We start from the raw sequence: 19,779 nt of genomic DNA, 5'->3' as shown, positions 1-19,779 counted from the left end.
TAAAGTTAATTTTCTATCACTTGGCAGTCTTTAATTGTAATAAGGCTTTCTGCCTTTAGAAGAATTAGATTTGGGGTGCTTGAGTGACTCAGTTGGTTAAGTGTCCTGACTCTTGATTTTGGCTCAGGTCATGATCTCACAGTTCATGGGATTGAGCCCTGTTTCGGGCTCTGCGCTGACAGCTGAGGCCTGCTTGGGATTCTCTCTCTCTCTCTCTCTCTCTCTCTCTCTCTCTCCCCCTCCCTCCCTCCCACTTTCTCCCCCTCACCCTCTCCCTCTGCCCTTCTTCCCCTCTCATGCTCTCTTTTTCTCAAAATAAATAAATAAGCAATTTTTAAAAAAGAAGAATTAGATTTACTTAATGTTACTTAATGTCCGAGTAACATTAGGTTTCCTTCAGAGTAGGTGGCATTAGGTTTTGGTTTTCAGTTTGTAAAGCCAGGTTGAGGTGTAGTGCTGTGTTCCTAGGAAGCTTCCTCTGCATTCTGAGGGCTGTTGGCTGGGCCAGGGGGTGGGGGGGGGGGAGTGGGGTGGGGAGCCTGCAGGATGTCTGGACCATGTCATTGACCTGTGTAGAGTATGCACATGCGTGATGGGTGTGCAAATGTGCAGGCACTGCTGTGTGCAGTTTTACAGCAGATGTGTATATATGTAGATGTGTAGGGTCAGTGCATCAGCAGTACTTCTCATCTGATGGCTAAAAGGAGTAGATGATGCACAACTGTGAATACCAAAATATAAAGAGTTGTTAATGGCTAATTGTGTTACTTGAATTTTTTCCAGCGTTTTGAAGATGCTTGTTTACTTTTCTTCTCTAGCTTTTGTCTGGTCCTCTGAGCCCTAACGAGAGTTTTCTGAGATACCTTACTCTTCCACAAGATAATGAGCTCGCCATTGACTTACAACAAACTGCAGTTGTTGTCATGGCCCATTTAGACCGCCTGGCTACTCCCTGTATGCCACCTCTGTGTAGCTCGCCAACATCTCATAAGGTACCTGCGCTAACAGTGTTTATTCTTTGTATCTTTGCGTGTACTATAGTCATTAGCACCTGTAGGTTCTCATCCTGTGCCACTTTCTCTGGTATTGGGGGTGGAGCTGGCTTACAGCCTTTTTTTTTTTTTTTTTTTTGGAAGTAGGGTCCATGTCCAATGTGGATCTTTAACTCACAACCCTGGGATCCAGAGTTGGATGCTCCACTAACTGAGCCAGCCAGACACTCTGCTGGTGTACAAGTGTAAACATGTATACAATTTAAGGTATTGTCAGTGGTCAGAGTGAGTGGTGAGCAAGCTGAGGTGTACATGGGTTGAGGACCCAATTCAGTGTTGCAGGTTCCAGATTCAGGAGGTATAGCTCCAGAGAGCTCTCCTTTATCCAAACAACCACATGCTGTCCTGCCTTCCTTAGGGAGATTCCAGTGTACTTTTTTGTACACTAGGAGCTTAGAACATGGGCTGTCTGTAATGCTGCTCAGAGCACTGATGACACTAATCTACATGTGTGTAGAGCCTGCCAGTGCGGGCCACCTGAGGACTTCACATTCACAGTTGCATCTGACCATCACAACACTACCCCACTGTATTGATGAGAAAACTGCCATTTGGAGTGGCAGTGAATTTTGGCAGGGTCACACAGAATAATCCTGGATTTGAATCCAGTTTTTGCTAACTTTTATTTTTAGCAGGATGTGTATTTATTTCATTTTATAGTCATTTGTTTTTTTCCAAATAAGTATATTCACATGGTTCAAAAATCAAAATTAAATGCAGAGATGATGTTATTTCCCTGTCCCCCCACCCACCTGGTTTTGCACCTGCTACTTTTCATTTTTCTAGTCTCTTATATATCCTTCAGTATTCTCTGAAATGAATATATTAGTGGTAGCATGTTGTAGCTTATTTTTGTCATTACACAGTTTGTACCAAGGAGTTTATCAATAAACAAAGCCTCTCTCTTTATTTTAATGCAACTCAGTATTCCATGTATGGTTGTATCATGATTTTTTTGTTGGAATCTGTGTTGTCAGAAGTCTACTATTCCAGTAGTGCTGCAATGACCAACCACGTACATTTGTTCTTGTTCGTGCAAATGCATGCACCAGTGGTGATGTACCTGATGTGGGTGGACACTAGCTGATTACCACAAAATTGTTCACACACAGCTTGATCCTTCTCATCCCCACCAACAGTTGGATACTTGTCTGCCAGCCTTGTGCTTAGGCTTTTAGGTTTCTGCCTGTTATGGTAAAAATGGTAACCTGATATGGTTTGAGCATTTGTTTAAGGTTTACTTGTATTACTTTTTTTTTTTTTTTGTATTACTTTTTAATGGGCTCTGTTAAGATGAAGTGCTGTGGAGAAATATGCTTTATCTTACCTGTTAACTGAGGTAATATGGGATGTTTTGAGTTATTTTGATGTTTTGGATCATCTCCTTTCTTTACTTGCTTTGTTTTTATCCCACAGTATCTCAGTGTTACTCTTAGCATAAATTATTCTTTTTTTGACTAAGAAAGAAATTTTCTTGCCACTCTAAACAAAATGTTTACTTTATTATCTTACAGGGATCATTGCAAGAGGTCATAGGATGGGGGTTAATAGGATGGAAATACTATGCCAATGTGATTGGTCCAATTCAGTGTGAAGGACTTGCCAATCTGGGAGTCACGCAAATTGCCTGTGCTGAGAAGCGCTTCCTGATCTTGTCAAGGAATGGCCGTGTGTACACGCAGGCCTACAACAGTGACACACTGGTGGGTGTTCTGGGCCCAGATTGCTTTCCTTGGTGGGTGGTTTTCTACTACAGGAGCTACAGAGGTGTCTAGTCTTTAAGTCATTTGATTTCTGAAGATTTGGAAACCTCTGTTCAGTGTATTTTATTAGTTTTATTTAATAATCTCAATCATAATTGTTGCCAAAATCTTGGGGCAGAATTTCTTAATTGTTAAGATCAGGAGCTCCTTATAGTAACACTTATTGCCCATTATGAATCCCATTTTTAAACTAACTTTCCATGTGTAAACTCAATTGACTTTGGGGGTGAGGCAGTATCAGATAATCTGAGGAAATTGGGCCTTGTCAGATAGTACATGTTCCTATTAAAGAAAGGTGCTCTTTACCTGGGGTTGTTGAGTTTTCATTGTGTGGAGGTGGCCTAGTAATGTCACAGAGCTCTTGGAGGCTGCCCACTCTTCTGTTGGTAGTGGGCAGGGCATCTAGACAGTTGGCTGGCAGTCTCCATAGGCTCATGTTCTTTCAGTTCCAGGAGCGTTTGTTAAAATAAGATGCGTGAGAAGAGTCATGCTGTTTTCATTGTCCTTGGACTGCTTACTAATTTTCTTCCTATTTTTATCCTTTTAGGCCCCACAGCTGGTCCAGGGTCTTGCCTCCAGAAACATTGTAAAGATTGCTGCCCATTCTGATGGTCACCACTACCTGGCTCTGGCAGCCACCGGAGAGGTGTACTCCTGGGGCTGTGGGGATGGAGGACGGTTGGGCCATGGGGACACTGTGTATGTATGGCCCATTCTTGTAATTGACTTGCTCTTCTTTTGAGTTACTGTATCCAAAATAGGGTGGAAAAGGAGTGTGAATGGGTGTTTTCCAGCTGCTCTGACATTTAGGGCGAGGGTGGAGAAAGCAATCAAGATGTGTCAGCCCCTGGGTGATGCTATGGGAGTTCTGCCCACAGCACAGAAGATGACATCAATTGGCCTTCGTGTTCTTCTCTCTCAGATGGAATGCTTCCAGCTTTTGTCACTCCTGTTTTAACTATACATGGCACACCTCACACTGTGGAGTTTTCTAAAGCAAATCCCACGCTACTTGTTTCTTCATTCACAAACACTTCAACATATCTCTATCAGATATGATCCTCCTTTCCTTGAGCCATTTCATTTTCATAGGTACAAAAATATTTCTTAATGTCCTATTTTGTAGAAGCTTTTGATTTTTGTGAGAGACCAGGAATAAAACAAAATGATTGTTCTAAATGCAATGTTGTGAAAATGGAGAGTACCCATAGCTGCCACAGAATGGTGGGAACACTTTTATATATTGCTGGTTTGAGTGGAGCCTAGTGGAGCAAAACTTGGGCATTTGATTAGAATTGAAGATGCACTTGAAGAGGGTCAGAGGCATGAACAGCACTGTTGAGAGGAGTCTGGCCTGTTCTCACTGCAATGGGATGCAGTTGGACATCCCTGGGTAGAATCCCAAGCCATGAAAAAAGCTGAGCAATGTGTATTGAGTGTTAGCATTCAGCAGAAATATTCCAAACTTGGCAGTATTGTCAGGGATTCAGACAAGTGTGGTAAAACGATGGTGAGAAACAAAGGAATGATAACTACAGAATTTAGAATTGTTATTCTCGGACTGAAAGGGATGAGATGGGCAGGGCTCATAGGATTTGAAAGGATGGAGATACAGGGTGGAGGCATTAGTTTTTATTTCCAGTATGCTAGTTGTAATTTGTACTAAATTACAAAAAAAAAAAACTACCTTGTAATAAAATAATACTCAGTTGAGGTTAAGTGCTAGATGATAGGAGTTGGAGAGAAACTTTGGGAGATTGAAACTTGAGCTGAACAGGAGGGAGAAATGGTATCAGAATAGGGTTGTTCAGCGCTCCCTGTGCCTGTACGTGCCCCTGCCTCTGTGTGTATTTATTTATTTTGCAGAATAGTGGGTCACAAAGTTAGTATGCCATGTTTTTGGAGAGGCTAGAGTAGGTGTTAACAATCACAGTGAACATGTTATGGATTGAAAGCATAAGGTATTTTTCTAGTTTTGAAAGTGAAGAGCCAACTAGTAAGGCCTCTACCTGCTGAATTCTTACTGCCTCCTACTTTTCAGTTGTAAAATATAATTTGGAGTGTGATTAGTAAACCTTGCTCCTTCATTCCCTCCTCATTTATTTAACAAATGTGTAAATTTTAACCATCTGTATGAGGTTTACAAATCCATCAATTTTAAGAGAACAGTTTAAAGTATTTCAGCAAATGCACCATAACTGAGACACAAATTATTTCCATTGCCCCTGCTATTTTCTATGGATCCTTTGCAGTCAACTCCTGCTCTCTACCTCCAGTTCCTGTCAACCACTGATCTGCCCTCTGTCACTATATGGTATTTTGTTTCTGGCCCTGTCACTTAGCAGAGTTCCTGAGCTTCAGCCAAGTTGTTGGGCGTGTCAGTACTTGCTTTGTCCCTGTTGCTGAGTGATCTGTTTATGGACGGGCCACTGTTTTGGACCATTGTGAACAAAGCTGCTCTTAACACTGTTTTGATATTACTGCTGGATGTCATGCTTGGCATTGGGTGCCCAGTTAACACACAATCATGGAAATGTTACGTGTTTGAATTCTGTGTTCCTTAATTATTTCATAAGACAGCTGAAAGGCCAAACTGTCTGATAGTTTATTCTGATAGTTATTTTCTTTGCTAACACTAATAGGACATGCTTAGAAGGACATTCATATTTGTTCCCATTCTCTCCACAGGCCTTTGGAAGAGCCTAAGGTGATCTCTGCTTTCTCTGGAAAGCAGGCTGGGAAGCATGTGGTGCACATCGCATGTGGAAGCACATATAGTGCAGCCATCACTGCCGAGGGGGAGCTGTACACCTGGGGCCGAGGGAACTACGGCCGACTAGGCCATGGTACATTTGCTGTGAGCTGGCTCGAGCATGTGGTGGGAGGTTTTCTCTTTGAGGGACTTACATTAATGATAGTCCTATCTGTTTGAAGGCTCCAGTGAAGACGAGGCCATCCCAGTGCTGGTAGCTGGGCTTAAAGGATTGAAGGTCATTGATGTGGCATGCGGGAGCGGGGACGCTCAAACCCTGGCTGTGACGGAGAATGGTATGCAGTACTCATGCTGCCCTGGGCAGGTTCTCAGGATGAGGAGTGCCGCTTTCCTAGAGGGAGTAAGCTTTGGAGTAGAGTGCACCTCATATGGTTGCCCCTTTGTCCATTTTTAAGTGGTGTGCACCTCTGGGTCCTTGGAAGAGGTCCAGAAGTTATAAGACTTTTAATTTCTGTTGCCCAGACTGCTAATTAGCAGCTACATCCTAACTATTTGGGCATTTTATTTTATTTATTTATTTTTTTATTTAAAAAATTTTTTTAAAATATGAAATTTATTGTCAAATTGGTTTCCATACAACACCTAGTGCTCATCCCAACAGGTCCCTCCTCAATGCCCATACCACTTTCCCCTCCCTCCCACCCCCCATCAACCCTCAGTTTATTCTCAGTTTTTAAGAGTCTCTTATGGTTTGCTTCCCTCCCTTTATTTTTTTCCTTTCCCTCCCCCATGGTCTTCTGTTAAGTTTCTCAGGATCCACATAAGAGTGAAAACATATGGTATCTGTCTTTCTGTATGACTTATTTCACTTAGCATAACACTCTCCAGTTCCATCCATGTTGCTACAAAAGGCCAGATTTCAGTCTTTCTCATTGCCAAGTGGTATTCCATTGTGTATATAAACCACAATTTCTTTATCCATTCATCAGTTGATGGACATTTAGGCTCTTTCCATAATTTGGCTATTATTCAAAGTGCTGCTATAAACATTGGGATACAAGTGCCCCTATGCATCAGACTCTTGTATCCCGTGGGTAAATACCTAGCAGTGCTGTTTCCGGGTCATAGGGTAGATCTATTTTAATTTTTTGAGGAACCTCCACACTGTTTTCCAGAGCGGCTGCACCAGTTTGCATTCCCACCAACAGTGCAAGAGGGTTCCCGTTTCTCCACATCCTCGCCAGCATCTATAGTCTCCTGATTTGTTCCTTTTAGCTACTCTGACTGGCGTGAGGGGGTATCTGAGTGTGGTTTTGATTTGCATTTCCTTGATGAGGAGTGACATTGAGCATCTTTTCGTGTGCCTGTTGGCCATCTGGATGTCTTCTTCAGAAAAGTGTCTCTTCATGTTTCCAGCCCATTTCTTCACTGGAGTATTTGTTTTTCGGGTGTGGAGTTTAGTGAGTTCTTTATAGATTTTGGATACTAGCCCTTTGTCCAACATGTCCTTTGCAAATATCTTTTCCCATTCCGTCAGTTGCCTTTTAGTTTTGTTGATTGTTTCCTTTGCAGTGCAGAAGCTTTTTATCTTCATGAGGTCCCAATAGTTCATATTTGCTTTTAATTCCCTTGCCTTTGGAGATGTGTCAAGTAAGAAATTGCTGTGGCTGAGGTCAGAGAGGTATTTTCCTGCTTTCTCCTCTAGGGTTTTGATGGTTTCCTGTCTCACATTCAGGTCCTTTATACATTTTGAGTTTATTTTTGAGAATGGCATAAGAAAGTGGTCTAGTTTCATTCTTCTGCATGTTGCTGTCCAGTTCTCCCAGCACCATTTGTTAAACAGACTGTCTTTTTTTGATTGGATGTTCTTCCCTGCTTTGTCAAAGATTAGTTGGCCATACGTTTGTGGATCCAATTCTGGAGTCTCTATTCTATTCCATTGGTCTGTGTGTCTGTTTTTGTGCCAATACCATGCTGTCTTGATGACTGCAGCTTTGTAGTAGAGGCTAAAGTCTGGGATTGTGATGCCTCCCGCTTTGGTCGTCTTCTTCTTCAAAATTACTTTGGCTATTCAGGGTCTTTTGTGGTTCCATACAAATTTTAGGATTGCTTGTTCTAGCTTCAAGAAGAATGCTGGTGCAATTTTGATTGGGATTGCATTGAATGTGTAGATAGCTTTGGGTAGGATTGACATTTTAGCAATATTTATTCTACCAATCCATGAGCACGGAATGTTTTTCCATTTCCTTGTATCTTCTTCGATTTCCTTCATAAGGCTTTCTATAGTTTTCAGCACACAGATCTTTTACGTCTTGGGTTAGGTTTATTCCTAGGTATTTTATGATTCTTGGCGCAGTTGTGAATGGGGTCAGTTTCTTTGGCTTTCTGTTGCTTCATTATTAGTGTATAAGAATACAGCTGATTTCTGTACATTAATTTTGCATCCTGTGACTTTGCTGAATTCATGTATCAGTTCTAGCAGACTTTTGGTGGGGTCTGTCGGGTTTTCCATGTATAATATCATGTCATCTGCAAATTGAAAGCTTGACTTCATCTTTGCCAATTTTGATGCCTTTGATTTCCTTTTGTTGTCTGATTGGTGATGCCAGAACTTCCAACACTATGTGAAACAGCAGCGGTGAGAATGGACATCCCTGTCGTGTTCCTGGTCTCAGGGGGAAAGCTGTCAGTTTTTCCCCATTGAGGATGATATTAGCTGTGGGCTTTTCATAAATGGCTTTTATGATGTTTAAGTATGTTCCTTCTATCCCGACTTTCTCGAGGGTTTTTATTAAGAAAGGATGAATTCGGTCAAATGCTTTTTCTGCATCGATTGACAGGATCATATGGTTCTTTTCTTTTCTTTTATTAACGTGATGTATCACGTTGATTGATTTGTGAGTGTTGAACCAGCCCTGCAGCCCAGGAATGAATCCCACTTGATCATGGTGTATAATTCTTTTTATATGCTGTTGAATTCGATTTGCTAGTATCTGATTGAGAAGTTTTGCGTCCATATTCATCAGGGATATTGGCCTGTAGTTCTCTTTTTTTTGCTGGGTCTCTGTCTGGTTTGGGAATCAGAGTAATGCTGGCTTCATAGAATGAGTCTGGAAGTTTTTCTTCCCTTTCTATTTTTTTGGAACAGCTTGAGAAGGATAGGTATTAACTCTGCTTTCAATGTATGGTAGAATTCCCCAGGGAAGCCATCTGGTCCTGGACTCTTATTTGTTGGGAGGTTTTTGATAACTGATTCAATTTTTTCGCTGGTTCTGGGTCTGTTCAAGTTTTCTATTTCTTCCTGTTTGAGTTTTGGAAGTGTGTGGGTGCTTAGGAATGTGTCCATTTCCTCCAGGTTGTCCAGTTTGTTGGCATATAATTTTTCATAGTATTCCCTGATAATTGCTTGTATTTCTGAGGGATTGGTTGTACTAATTCCATTTGCATTCATGACTTTATCTATTTGGGTCCTCTCCGTTTTCTTTGTGAGAAGCCTGGCTAGAGGTTTATCAATTTTGTTTATTTTTTCAAAAAAACAACTCGTGGTTTCATTGATCTGCTCTACAGTTTTGTTTAGATTCTATATTGTTTATTTCTGCTCTGATCTTTATTATTTCTCTTCTTCTGCTGGGTTTGGGGTGTCTTTGCTGTTCTGCTTCTATTTCCTTTAGGTGTGCTGTTAGATTTGTATTTGGGATTTTTCTTGTTTCTTGAGATAGGCCTGGATTGCAATGTATCTTCCTCTCAGGACTGCCTATGCTGCATCCCAAAGCATTTGGGTTGTTGTATTTTCATTTTCGTTTGTTTCCATATATTTTTAAACTTCTTCTCTAAGTGCCTGGTTGACCCATTCATTCTTTAGTAGGCTGTTCTTTAACCTCCATGCTTTTGGAGGTTTTCCAGACTTTTTCCTGTGGTTGATTTCAACTTTCATAGCACTGTGGTCTGAAAGTGTGCATGGTATGATCTCACTTCTTTTATACTTATGAAGGGCTGTTTTGTGACCCAGTCAGTATGTGATCTATCTTGGAGAATGTTCCATGCGCACTCGAGAAGAAAGTATATTCTGTTGCTTTGGGATGCAGAGTTCTAAATATATCTGTCAAGTCCATCTGATCCAATGTATCATTCAGGGCCCTTGTTTCTTTATTGACCCTGTGTCTACATGATCTCTCCATTCCTGTAAGTGGGGTATTAAAGTCCCCTGCAATGACCACATTCTTATCAATAAGGTTGCTTATGTTTGTGATTAACTGTTTTATATATTTGGGGGCTCCCGTATTCGGCGCATAGACATTTATAATCGTTAGCTCTTCCTGATGGATAGACCGTGTAATTATTATATAATGCCCTTCTTCATCTCTTGTTACAGCCTTTAATTTAAAGTCTAGTTTGTCTGATATAAGTATGGCTACTCCAGCTTTCTTTTGACTTCCAGTAGCATGATAGATAGTTCTCCATCCCCTCACTTTCAGTCTGAAGGTGTCCTCAGGTCTCAAAATGAGTCTCCTGTAGACAGCAAATAGATGGGTCTTGTTTCATTATCCATTCTGATACCCTATGTCTTTTGGTTGGAGCATTTAGTCCATTTACATTCAGTGTTGTTATTGAAAGATAGGGGTTTAGAGTCATTGTGATGTGTGTAGGTTTCATGCTTGCAGTGATGTCTCTGGTGCTTTGTGGTCCTTGCAACATTTCACTCACAGAATCCCCCTTAGGATCTCTTGTAGGGCTGGTTTAGTGGTGATGAATTCCTTCAGTTTTTGTTTGTTTGGAAAACCTTATTTATTTCTGAGAGACAGAGAAAGGCAGACCATGAGTAGAGGCGGGGGAGAGAGAGAGAAAGAGAGAGAGATACAGAATCCCAAGCAGGCTCCAGGCTCTGAGCTGTTTGTTAGCCCAGAGCCTGATGTGGGGCTCGAACTCACGAACTGGGGGACCGTGACCTAAGGTGAAGTCGTATGCTCAACTGGCTAAGGTACCCAGGCACCCCTGTGGATTTTATTTTCTTAATATAAAATGAGAGTTACAGTAGAATAACTGACATTATGAATTGTTTCTGGTTATTATGTTTCTTAACGTCTAGCTATCTTTGATTCCCTGTGGTGAATCCTGCTTTTGTCTGTGTGGATTCAGAGTATGAAGCTACATTGTTGGCTTGTTTTTGATTATACTTTTGTATTTGTCTTCATTAGTGAGACTGTACTCATTTTGCTTTTTTTTGAGCGTATATTTATTAGGTTTAACGGTTAGAATTAGATTGATATTTTAAACTGTTATTTGTTAATGTTGTGAGGGTCTGTCCTCAGAATCGTGGTGATCTGTCAAAATCAGCTGGGGAGCCTGTCTGCCCTCTTCCTGCAGAAGTTGAATGGCAGATTGGGAATTGACTGACTTCTGGGAATTTCTTTAGTAAGAGGACAAAAATAATTTCAGTTATCTTCATGTCCACATAGGGCCCCTTCCCGCCCCACACCTATTCCCACTAAAGGATAGGCATAGAGTCATCTTTCTTCTGCTTCTATGAGTCTTAGAGAAAAATGGTCTCATTAGTCATCTGAAAGTTCTCTTCTAGCATGAAGCTTTCAGTTTGACGTCTTGTTTTTAAGTGTCCATTGTTGAGTGATTGATAATATTTTATAAAACTCTTAACAAGGAAGTTTTTTCTTAAGTAAGCCTTATTAGGGCTTGTTCTTGAATTCTTAGTGTGAAACTGCTACATAAGTAAAACTGTGTAAAGTGTTGACTAAATTGCCTTGATTGGAAACTGTGCATGCTGTTTACCTCACACTGGTGTTTCTTTGGTGTGGGTGTTATAAAGGGAAATGTCCCTGGTATGTTACTATTCTTTGAGAAGACTGGTATAGTAGAAGCCTGCTTGCCTGTTAGGTCTGGTCCTGGATGACAGGCTCACTGAAAAAAATTGGAGAAAGTGGGAATTGTGGGCTGGGCTATGTGAACAACAGGCATTTTGCAAGGCATGTAGTATATGCATATTCTTTGATAATTGTGTATGGGTCTGCTGAGTTGAACATTGCTATTTTTCTTTCACTGACCACCTGCTAGTGTATCATATACAGTTTTAGATCAGGGATTGACTGTTTTTGCAAATAGACTGATATTGGAATGCCACCTTGCTTATGTATTATCTGTGGCTGCTTTCCTATGACAGGGGAACAATTAGATAATTGTAACAGAGACCACATTGCCCACAAAGCCTAAAAATACTTACCTTCTGGGCTCTAACAAAAAGTTTGCTGGGGCGCCTAGGTTGTTCAGCTAGCTAAGCATTCGACTCTTGATTTTGGCTTAGGTCATGATTTCACGGTTTGTGGGATTGAGCCCTGCATCGAGCTCTGTGCTGGCAGTGTGGAGTCTGCTTGGGATTCTCTCTCTCCCTCTCTCTGCCCCTCCCCTGCTCTCTCTCTCAAAATAAATAAATAAACATTAAAAAATATTTTTAAAAATTTGCTGATCTTTAGATTATTTAAAATAGAATGGAGGAGTGTCTGGGTGGCTCAGTCGGTTGATTGTCCGACTCTTGATTTTGGTTCAGGTCACAATCTCATGGTTGTGAAATCGAGCTCTGCACTGAGTGTGGAGCCTGCTTAAGATTCTGTCTCTCTCTCTCTCTCTCTCTCTGTGTCTCTCTTCCCCTCATCCTCTACTACCTCTCTTCCCTGCTCGTGTGCTCTCTCTCTTTAAAAAAAAAAAAAAAAAAAAAAACTTAGTCACTTATGGAGTGATGTAATTTCTTCTTTTATATTTCTTCTCGTTTCTTTTCTACAGTTTTCACCTGCACCTAATTTAGCAGGTTTCTTTTTTAATAATTCATATTTATTGACTTTTGCAAATTATCAGAGTAAATATAAAACAAACATATTTTTGTAATTTATTGCTTTAGATAATATTTAATTAGATTATACTCACAAACATTATTAGAAAGAAATGCCGTCCTGCAGTTGACTTGTGGTCAGCATGACAGGAACAGTGTGCAGGCAGACTTGAGAGAGAGTGGCCAGGGAACTACAGCGGTGTTTAATGGGTCCAGTTATAGTATTTTATGGAGGCAGTGGGTCTTTTGTTCTGTTTTCACTACTTGGTTGAACTGAACCCAATCATTGAGCACAAACTAGTAAGGGTCAGGACTTTATTATTCTTTTAGCTAAAAACAAAAACAAAAAACCACACCCAGCTTTCCTTTTCCTATTGCTTCTGTATCAACCTGAAGTATAAACTAGATTTCATTTGGTAAGCGGTCACCTGGTTATTGTTATTATAGTTATTATACTATATATATAAGTCTAGATTTATGTTATTGGTTATATTGAGTATTTTCAGCCACTTAGAAGTTGCATTAAGATGTACAGTTATTTTTACTTAAATATATTTGTATTTTTTAGGTCAGGTGTGGTCTTGGGGAGATGGTGACTATGGAAAATTGGGCAGAGGTGGTAGTGATGGCTGCAAAACACCAAAGCTTATTGAAAAGCTTCAAGACTTGGATGTTGTGAAAGTCCGATGTGGAAGTCAGTTTTCTATCGCTTTGACGAAAGATGGCCAGGTTTATTCATGGGGAAAAGGTGACAATCAGAGACTAGGGCATGGAACAGAGGAACATGTTCGTTATCCCAAACTCTTGGAAGGCTTGCAAGGTAAGTGCAAAATGAAAACTTTTAAAACCTTTTGAAGCTTTTTCTTTAGCAATCTTTTAAAGTTTGTAGGTCTTTCCTTTATTTACCTAATATTTCACAAATTAACTCATCATTAGAAGGCTTTTACCCACATTTTTATAGGTATAGATTATAAATGGAAAATGGTTTTGTTTCTATTCAAAAATGGTGTAGAATTATTCTCACCAGATTTATTTTGAAATTCGTTCAGTTTTACAAATATTGGTGCCAGGCATCTATTCATCACTATGTAAGCTGGCCTTAGTGAGATTAACTTCTGTTGGTGAGGTCACCTGTAGTTATACTGTAGACACTGCTAAGATGACGGGTGTATATAGTGCTGTGGGAGCACAGTGGGAGATAGGATTGGTGTGCCTAGAGTGGTCTCATTTGAAATTATCCTTGATAGGTGAATCCTGCTTATTTGGTTTCAAGGGCATCTAGCATGCATTCTAGATAGAATGGGAGCCCAGGCATGTAGGTGTGCTTTGCAGATGCCTTCTGAAGTGTGGGAGAGGTTGGTGATAGGTTTATCAGGTGGGGCTTGTAGTGCTTTATCTAAGAGGTGAGCAGACTGTTTTCCTAAAGGACCTAGACCATAAGTATTTTAGCTTTGAGTACCATACACTGTATGTCTCAACTACTCTTTTTCTGCTTTTGTACCCCAAAAGTAGCCATGGACAATATGTAAACAAATGGTCCTGGCTATGTTATGGCTTTATTCATAGAAACAACCCTTGGCCTGTGTTTGGCATGAGGGATGAAGTTTGTTGGATCTCTGTGCTGGATCCTACTTTATGTTTTTGCTTTTTTGTCAAGGGAGTTTAAAGGGAGACTTTTACATAGGACTTGATAGTTTCTTTCCTGATGACAAAGTTTTATGGTGTCTATTGTTTTCTAAGTTTCTGAGATAAGTTGTAGGGTAATACAGTTGGTTTATATTATGGAGCTATGTTTAAATTTTGTTAGCCTTTCTTGTTTATATTTTTTTCACTTAGCTAAGGAAATATGCTTCCTCAGCAACATTTATTAGATACAGAGAAAACTTATCATGAAAATATTTAAATAATTTTTGGTACATTTTGGTTGTTGTCAACTTATCATAGGCTCTTAGAATTGTTCTCCTTACTCTAGTAGAATTTTGCAGCTGAATTATTTTTTATGTTGACATTTCTGAAGACATTCCTTGTGCTGGTCATGTTAGACTTACTATTAAGCAAAAATATAATACTTGGATAGCACTATTTAAATAGGAAAAATGTATTATTTGACTTTAGAAAAAAGATTTTTGTCTTAGAAAACTTCCTTAATGAAGAGGGTACTTTGATATTCATCAGGATAGCCCACAATGTGGGCTATAAAACACCCCTTAACATATTTAAAAGAAGGGAGATCAAACAATGTCTGCTGTCAGACTACAATATAATTAAACTAAAAATCAATAAAAGATAGCTGAAATATCCCCAAGTACATGGAGATAAACTTCCAGGATGCCGGGGTTGCTAAGTCAGTTAAGCATCTGACTGGCTCAGGTCATGATCTCATGGTTTGTGGGCTCCAGCCCCACATTGGGCTGTCTGCTGTCAGCTCAGAGCCCACTTGGGATTCTCTGTCTTCCTCTCTCTCTCTCCTGCTTGTGCATACTCACACACTGTTTCTCTCAAAAATAGATAAACATTAAAAAAATATTAAAAAATAAACACTAAACTTCCAAATAACACATGGTCAAACAAAAAACTCTCAAGAGAAATTTTAAAATATTTTGAACTAAATGAAAATGAAAACAACTTACCAAAATTTGTGGGATGCTGTGAAAGCAGTGCTTAGAAAGATATTTATAGCACTGAATTCATGTATTATAAAAGAAGAAAGATCTAAAGTTAGTAATCTTTGTGTTCAGGAAAGGAAACCATCACCAAAATGAAAAGGCAACGTACAGAATGGGGGAAATATTTGTAAATCATATATGGGATAAAGGATTAATATCCAAAATATATAAAGGACTCATACAATTCAATAGCAACAAAACAAAACAAAACCTCCAAAACCAATTTGTTGAAAAATTGGGCAGAGGATCTGAGTAGACATTTTTCCAAAGGTGGCTTATAGATAGCCATCAGGTGTATGAAAAGGTACTCAGTGTCAGTAATCTTCAGGGTAAATGCAGATCAAAACCACAGTGAGATATCACCTCATACCTGTTTGAATGGCTATTATCAAAAAGATAAGAAATAACTAGTGTTGGTGAGGATGTGGAGGAAAAGAAACTCTTGTGCACTGTTGATGGGAATGTAAATTGGTACAGCCACCATGGAAAACAGTAAGGAGGCTTTGCAAAAATTAAACAAACAAACAAAAAAACCAACTACCATGTGATCCACCTGTTCCACTTCTGAGTATTTATCTGAAGGAAATAAATATGCTAACTCAAAAAGGTACCTGCATCCTCCTGTTCATTGCAGCATTATTCACAGTAACCAAGATATGGAAACAACCTAAGTGTCCATTGATAGATGAGTGGATAAAGAAAATGCAGTATAATGGAATATTATTCAGCCACAGAAAAGAAGGTAATTCTTCCATTTGTGTTAACATGGATGGACCTTGAGGGCATTATGCTAAGTAAATAGGTCAGACAGAGAAAGACAAACACTGTATGATGAGAAATGAGAGAGAAGACATACTACAGATCCTTTGAACTTTATAAAGATGATAAAGGAATACTAAGAACAACTCTATGTCCCCATATTTTGTAATGTAGATGAAGTGAACCAATTCTTTAAACGACACAATTTGCCAAAACTCATATAAGAAGAAATAGACAAACTGAATCGGCCTATATCTATTAAATTGAGTCAATAATTGATAACTTTCAGAAAGCGTGAGGCCCAGATGGGTTTACTGGTGAATTCTCCCAAACATATAAGGAAGAGGGAGAAGTTATACCAATTCTCTATAATCTCTGTTTCAGAGGAGAGAAGCAAAGGGAATACTTATTAACTCATTCTATGAGGCCAGCACTACCCTAATATCAAAGCCAGACAAAGACATTATAAAAAAATTACAGACCAACATCTCTCATGAATATAGATGCAGAAATCTTCAATGAAATATTAACAAATCAAATTCAATAATGTATAGAAAGAATTATATATCACCACTAAGTTGAGTTTATTCTGCATATGCAAGATTGGCTAATTCAGCATCCAAAAATCAATGTAATCCATCAAATCAAGAGAGGGATAAGAAAAATCACATGATCATATCAATAGATGCAGAAAAAACATTTGATAAAATTCAATACCTATTCCTACTAAAAACTCTCAATAAACCAGGAATTCTTTAACTTGATAAAGAATATCTATAAAAATCCTACAGCTAACATTATACTTAATGGTAAGAAACTTGAATCCTTCCCACTAAGATCAGGTACAAGGAAAAGATGTCTCATCTCACCATCATCTCTTTTCAGAATCATGCTGGAAGTTCTAGCTAATGCAGTAAGACAATGAAAGAATAGTAAAGGAATGCAGATTGAGAAGGAAGAAATTTTGTTCACAGATGACATAAAAGTCTATGTAGAATATCTGAAAGAATTAACAAAAAAGCTGGAAGTAATAAATGATTATAGCAGAGTTGTAGTATACAAAGTTAATATACCAAAGTCTTGTTTTTTTATATGTCAACAATTGAGAAGTGGAATTTGAAATAAATACATAATATCATTCACATTAGTAGTAAGGGAATGAAATAAATAGGTATAACTCTGACAAAATAAGTACAAGAGCCATATGAGGAAAACTATGTAACTGATGAATGAAATCAAAGGAGAACTAATAAATTGAGAGATAGTCTTTGTTCATGGATAGGAAGACTGAATATTGTCAGTTCTTTCCAGCTTGATCTATAGATTTAATGTAATCTCCATCAAAATCTGAGCAAGTTATTATATTGGTATTGACAGACTGATTCTAAGTTTTATGTGGAGAGGCAACAGATCTAGAATAGCTAACACAGTATTGAAGGACAAGAACAGGTTGGAGGACTGACACTATGCAGCTTCAAAACTTAATATAAAGCTACAGTAATCAGGACAGTATGACATTGATTACAGTATAGATAAATTGATCATTGAAACAAAGTAGAGAGCTCAGAAATAGACCCACATAAATATAGTTAATTGATCTTTGAGAAGGGAGCCAGGGCAATACAATGAAGCAAAGGTGAGTTTTTCAACAAATGGTGTTGGAACAATTAAACATTCACATGCAAATAAAAGTGAATACTTGATAATAGGGGAGGCTATACATGGGGTGGAGAGTATATGGGAAATCTCTGCATATTTCCTCAATTTTGCTGTGATCCTAAAATGTTCTAAAAATAGAAAGGAAAAAAGATATACTTTGCATGATTATATCTTGGGACAGGAGAATACGATTTAATGATTAATTAAAAATACACTTATCTCTTTCTGAATGAAAAACTGAATATGGAGAAAAAAAATAACAGCTCTGGGGTGCCTGGGTGGCTCAGTCAGTCGAGTGTCCGACTGTGGCTCAGGTCAGGATCTCGCAGTTTGTGTGTTTGAGCCCTGTGTTGGGCTCTATGCTGATAGCTCAGAGCCTAGAGCCTGCTTTGGATTCTGTGTCTCCCTCTCTCTGCCCCTCTCCCACTCAGGCCCTTTCTCAAAAATAAATAAACATTAAAAAAAAAAAAAGGTAACAGATCCTTTTCATACCTTAACATTGTTTAATTTTCAGGCTGCAGGTCTTAATAAATTGTAGCTAGTAAACCATAACAAGGGTTTTAATAACATACATGAAGCAGATGAATTATGCATAGTATTAAAGCAATGAATTATCCTTTAGAAGTTGACATTAAATACCTTCTGACCTGAATGATCTACAACAGAAGTCAGGTGTGAAGCTGTATTGTATCTTTCCTCTCAGGGAAGAAGGTAATTGATGTGGCTGCAGGCTCCACCCACTGCCTGGCTCTGACTGAGGACAGTGAGGTCCATAGCTGGGGCAGCAACGACCAGTGTCAGCACTTTGACACCTTGCGTGTGACCAAACCAGAACCTGCTGCGCTGCCAGGACTGGATACCAAACACATAGTTGGAATTGCCTGTGGACCTGCTCAGGTACTGAGTAGATAGTTTGGTTAGATATTTTGTAGAATTTTGGTTGCCCATCCCTCATTGCTAGGATGTTGAAATACCATTGACTTGTGTGTGTTGTTCTTATATCCTGTAGTTGTACTAAACTGTCTTATTAGTTCTAGGAGTTTTGTGTCAATTCCCTGAGTTTTCTTCAGAAACATAGACACAGTTTTATTTCGTCTTTTTTCTATATTTCTTTCCCTTGCCTTATTGCACTGGCCAAGACTTCCAATATGATGTTGAAGAGTGGTAAGAGGGCAAATCCTTGTTCCTGTTTGTAGCGGGAAAGCATTTAGTCTTTCACTATTAGCTAGGATGTTAACTGTAGGATTTTTTTTTTTTAGTAGATGCCTTGTGTCAGATTAAGGAAGTTTCCTTTAACTCCTACTTTTTTGAGAGTTTTTTTTTTTTTAATACTGAATAGATGCTGAATTTTGTCAGATACTTTTTTCTTCTCAAATGATATGATCATGTAGTTTTCTTTCTTTAGTCTGTTTATATGGTAGACTATGTTAATTGATTTTCAAATATTAAGCAAACCTTGCATTTCTGAGATAAACCCCACTTGGTTATGGTGTATTATTCTTTCTTATATATTGCTTTATTTGATTTGCTAATGTATTGTTGAGGATTTTTCTGCTGATGGTCATCAGAGATAATTGGTTTGTGGTTTTATACTGTGTGTCTTTTTATCAGGTTAAAACTGGTCTCATAAAAGGTGTTGGAAAGTGTTCCTTTCTCTTCTGTTTTCTAGAAGGGATTGTGTAGAGTTAGTGTTATTTCTTCTTTAAATTTTTTTTTCTTTGGTGAATCCATCTGAGCCAGGAAATTTCTTTCTCAAAAGATTTTTATGTAAAAATTGTTTCTTTAATAGATACAGAACTATTCAGAGTGTTTCTTCTTGAGTAGGTTTAACGGATTTGTGGCACTCAAGGAGTTGTTCCATTTCATCTAAGATGTCTGAGTTTTGTGTATAAAGATATCCTTAGTATTCTTTTACTAACCTTTTGAAGTCTTTGGGGTCTGTAGTAATATATTCTCTTTCATTACAGATATTAGTAATTTGTGTGTGTGTGTTTGTGTTTCTTTGTCAGTTTTGCCTAGATATTTATCCATTTTATTGATCTTTTTAAAGGACTTTTAGTTTCAAAAAACTTCCCTTTGTTTTTTGCTTTCAATTTCATTGGCTTCTTCTCTTTGTTATTTTTTTTCCCTTTCAGCTTGCTTTGGGTTCACACTTTTCTATTTTTAGTTTCTTCAAGAAAAAGCCTAGGTTAATTTTAGACCTTTCTTCTTTTGTAATATTTAAGCAGTTGATGCTGTAATTTCCCTCTAAGTAGTGCGAATTTGCACTCACACATTTTGATGTATTTTGTTTTTGTTCAGTTCAATATACTCTCTAATTTCTTTTGAGAAT

General features: G+C 38.6%; 1 protein-coding gene across 5 annotated transcripts in view; it reads left to right on the top strand.

Moving 5' to 3' along the window:
• The window catches only part of HERC2 (HECT and RLD domain containing E3 ubiquitin protein ligase 2), a 268,052-nt gene that overhangs the window by 70,809 nt on the left and 177,464 nt on the right, over positions 1-19,779 (top strand). For all 5 annotated transcript variants that reach the window (XM_019438147.2, XM_019438149.2, XM_019438148.2 and 2 more), the window contains 7 exons: positions 819-992; positions 2,567-2,755; positions 3,363-3,514; positions 5,504-5,661; positions 5,750-5,863; positions 12,932-13,183; positions 18,151-18,344. In XM_019438147.2, coding sequence (XP_019293692.2) covers positions 819-992; positions 2,567-2,755; positions 3,363-3,514; positions 5,504-5,661; positions 5,750-5,863; positions 12,932-13,183; positions 18,151-18,344 — 1,233 coding nt within the window. The remainder of the gene's footprint in view (positions 1-818; positions 993-2,566; positions 2,756-3,362; positions 3,515-5,503; positions 5,662-5,749; positions 5,864-12,931; positions 13,184-18,150; positions 18,345-19,779) is intronic.

The sequence above is a fragment of the Panthera pardus genome, unplaced genomic scaffold, assembly GCF_024362965.1.
Source record: "Panthera pardus isolate Hobbes unplaced genomic scaffold, ASM2436296v1 HiC_scaffold_24, whole genome shotgun sequence".
Taxonomy (NCBI): domain Eukaryota; kingdom Metazoa; phylum Chordata; class Mammalia; order Carnivora; family Felidae; genus Panthera; species Panthera pardus.
Note: the sequence above shows the minus strand (reverse complement) of the source record. Positions and strands in the feature narration are given on the sequence as shown.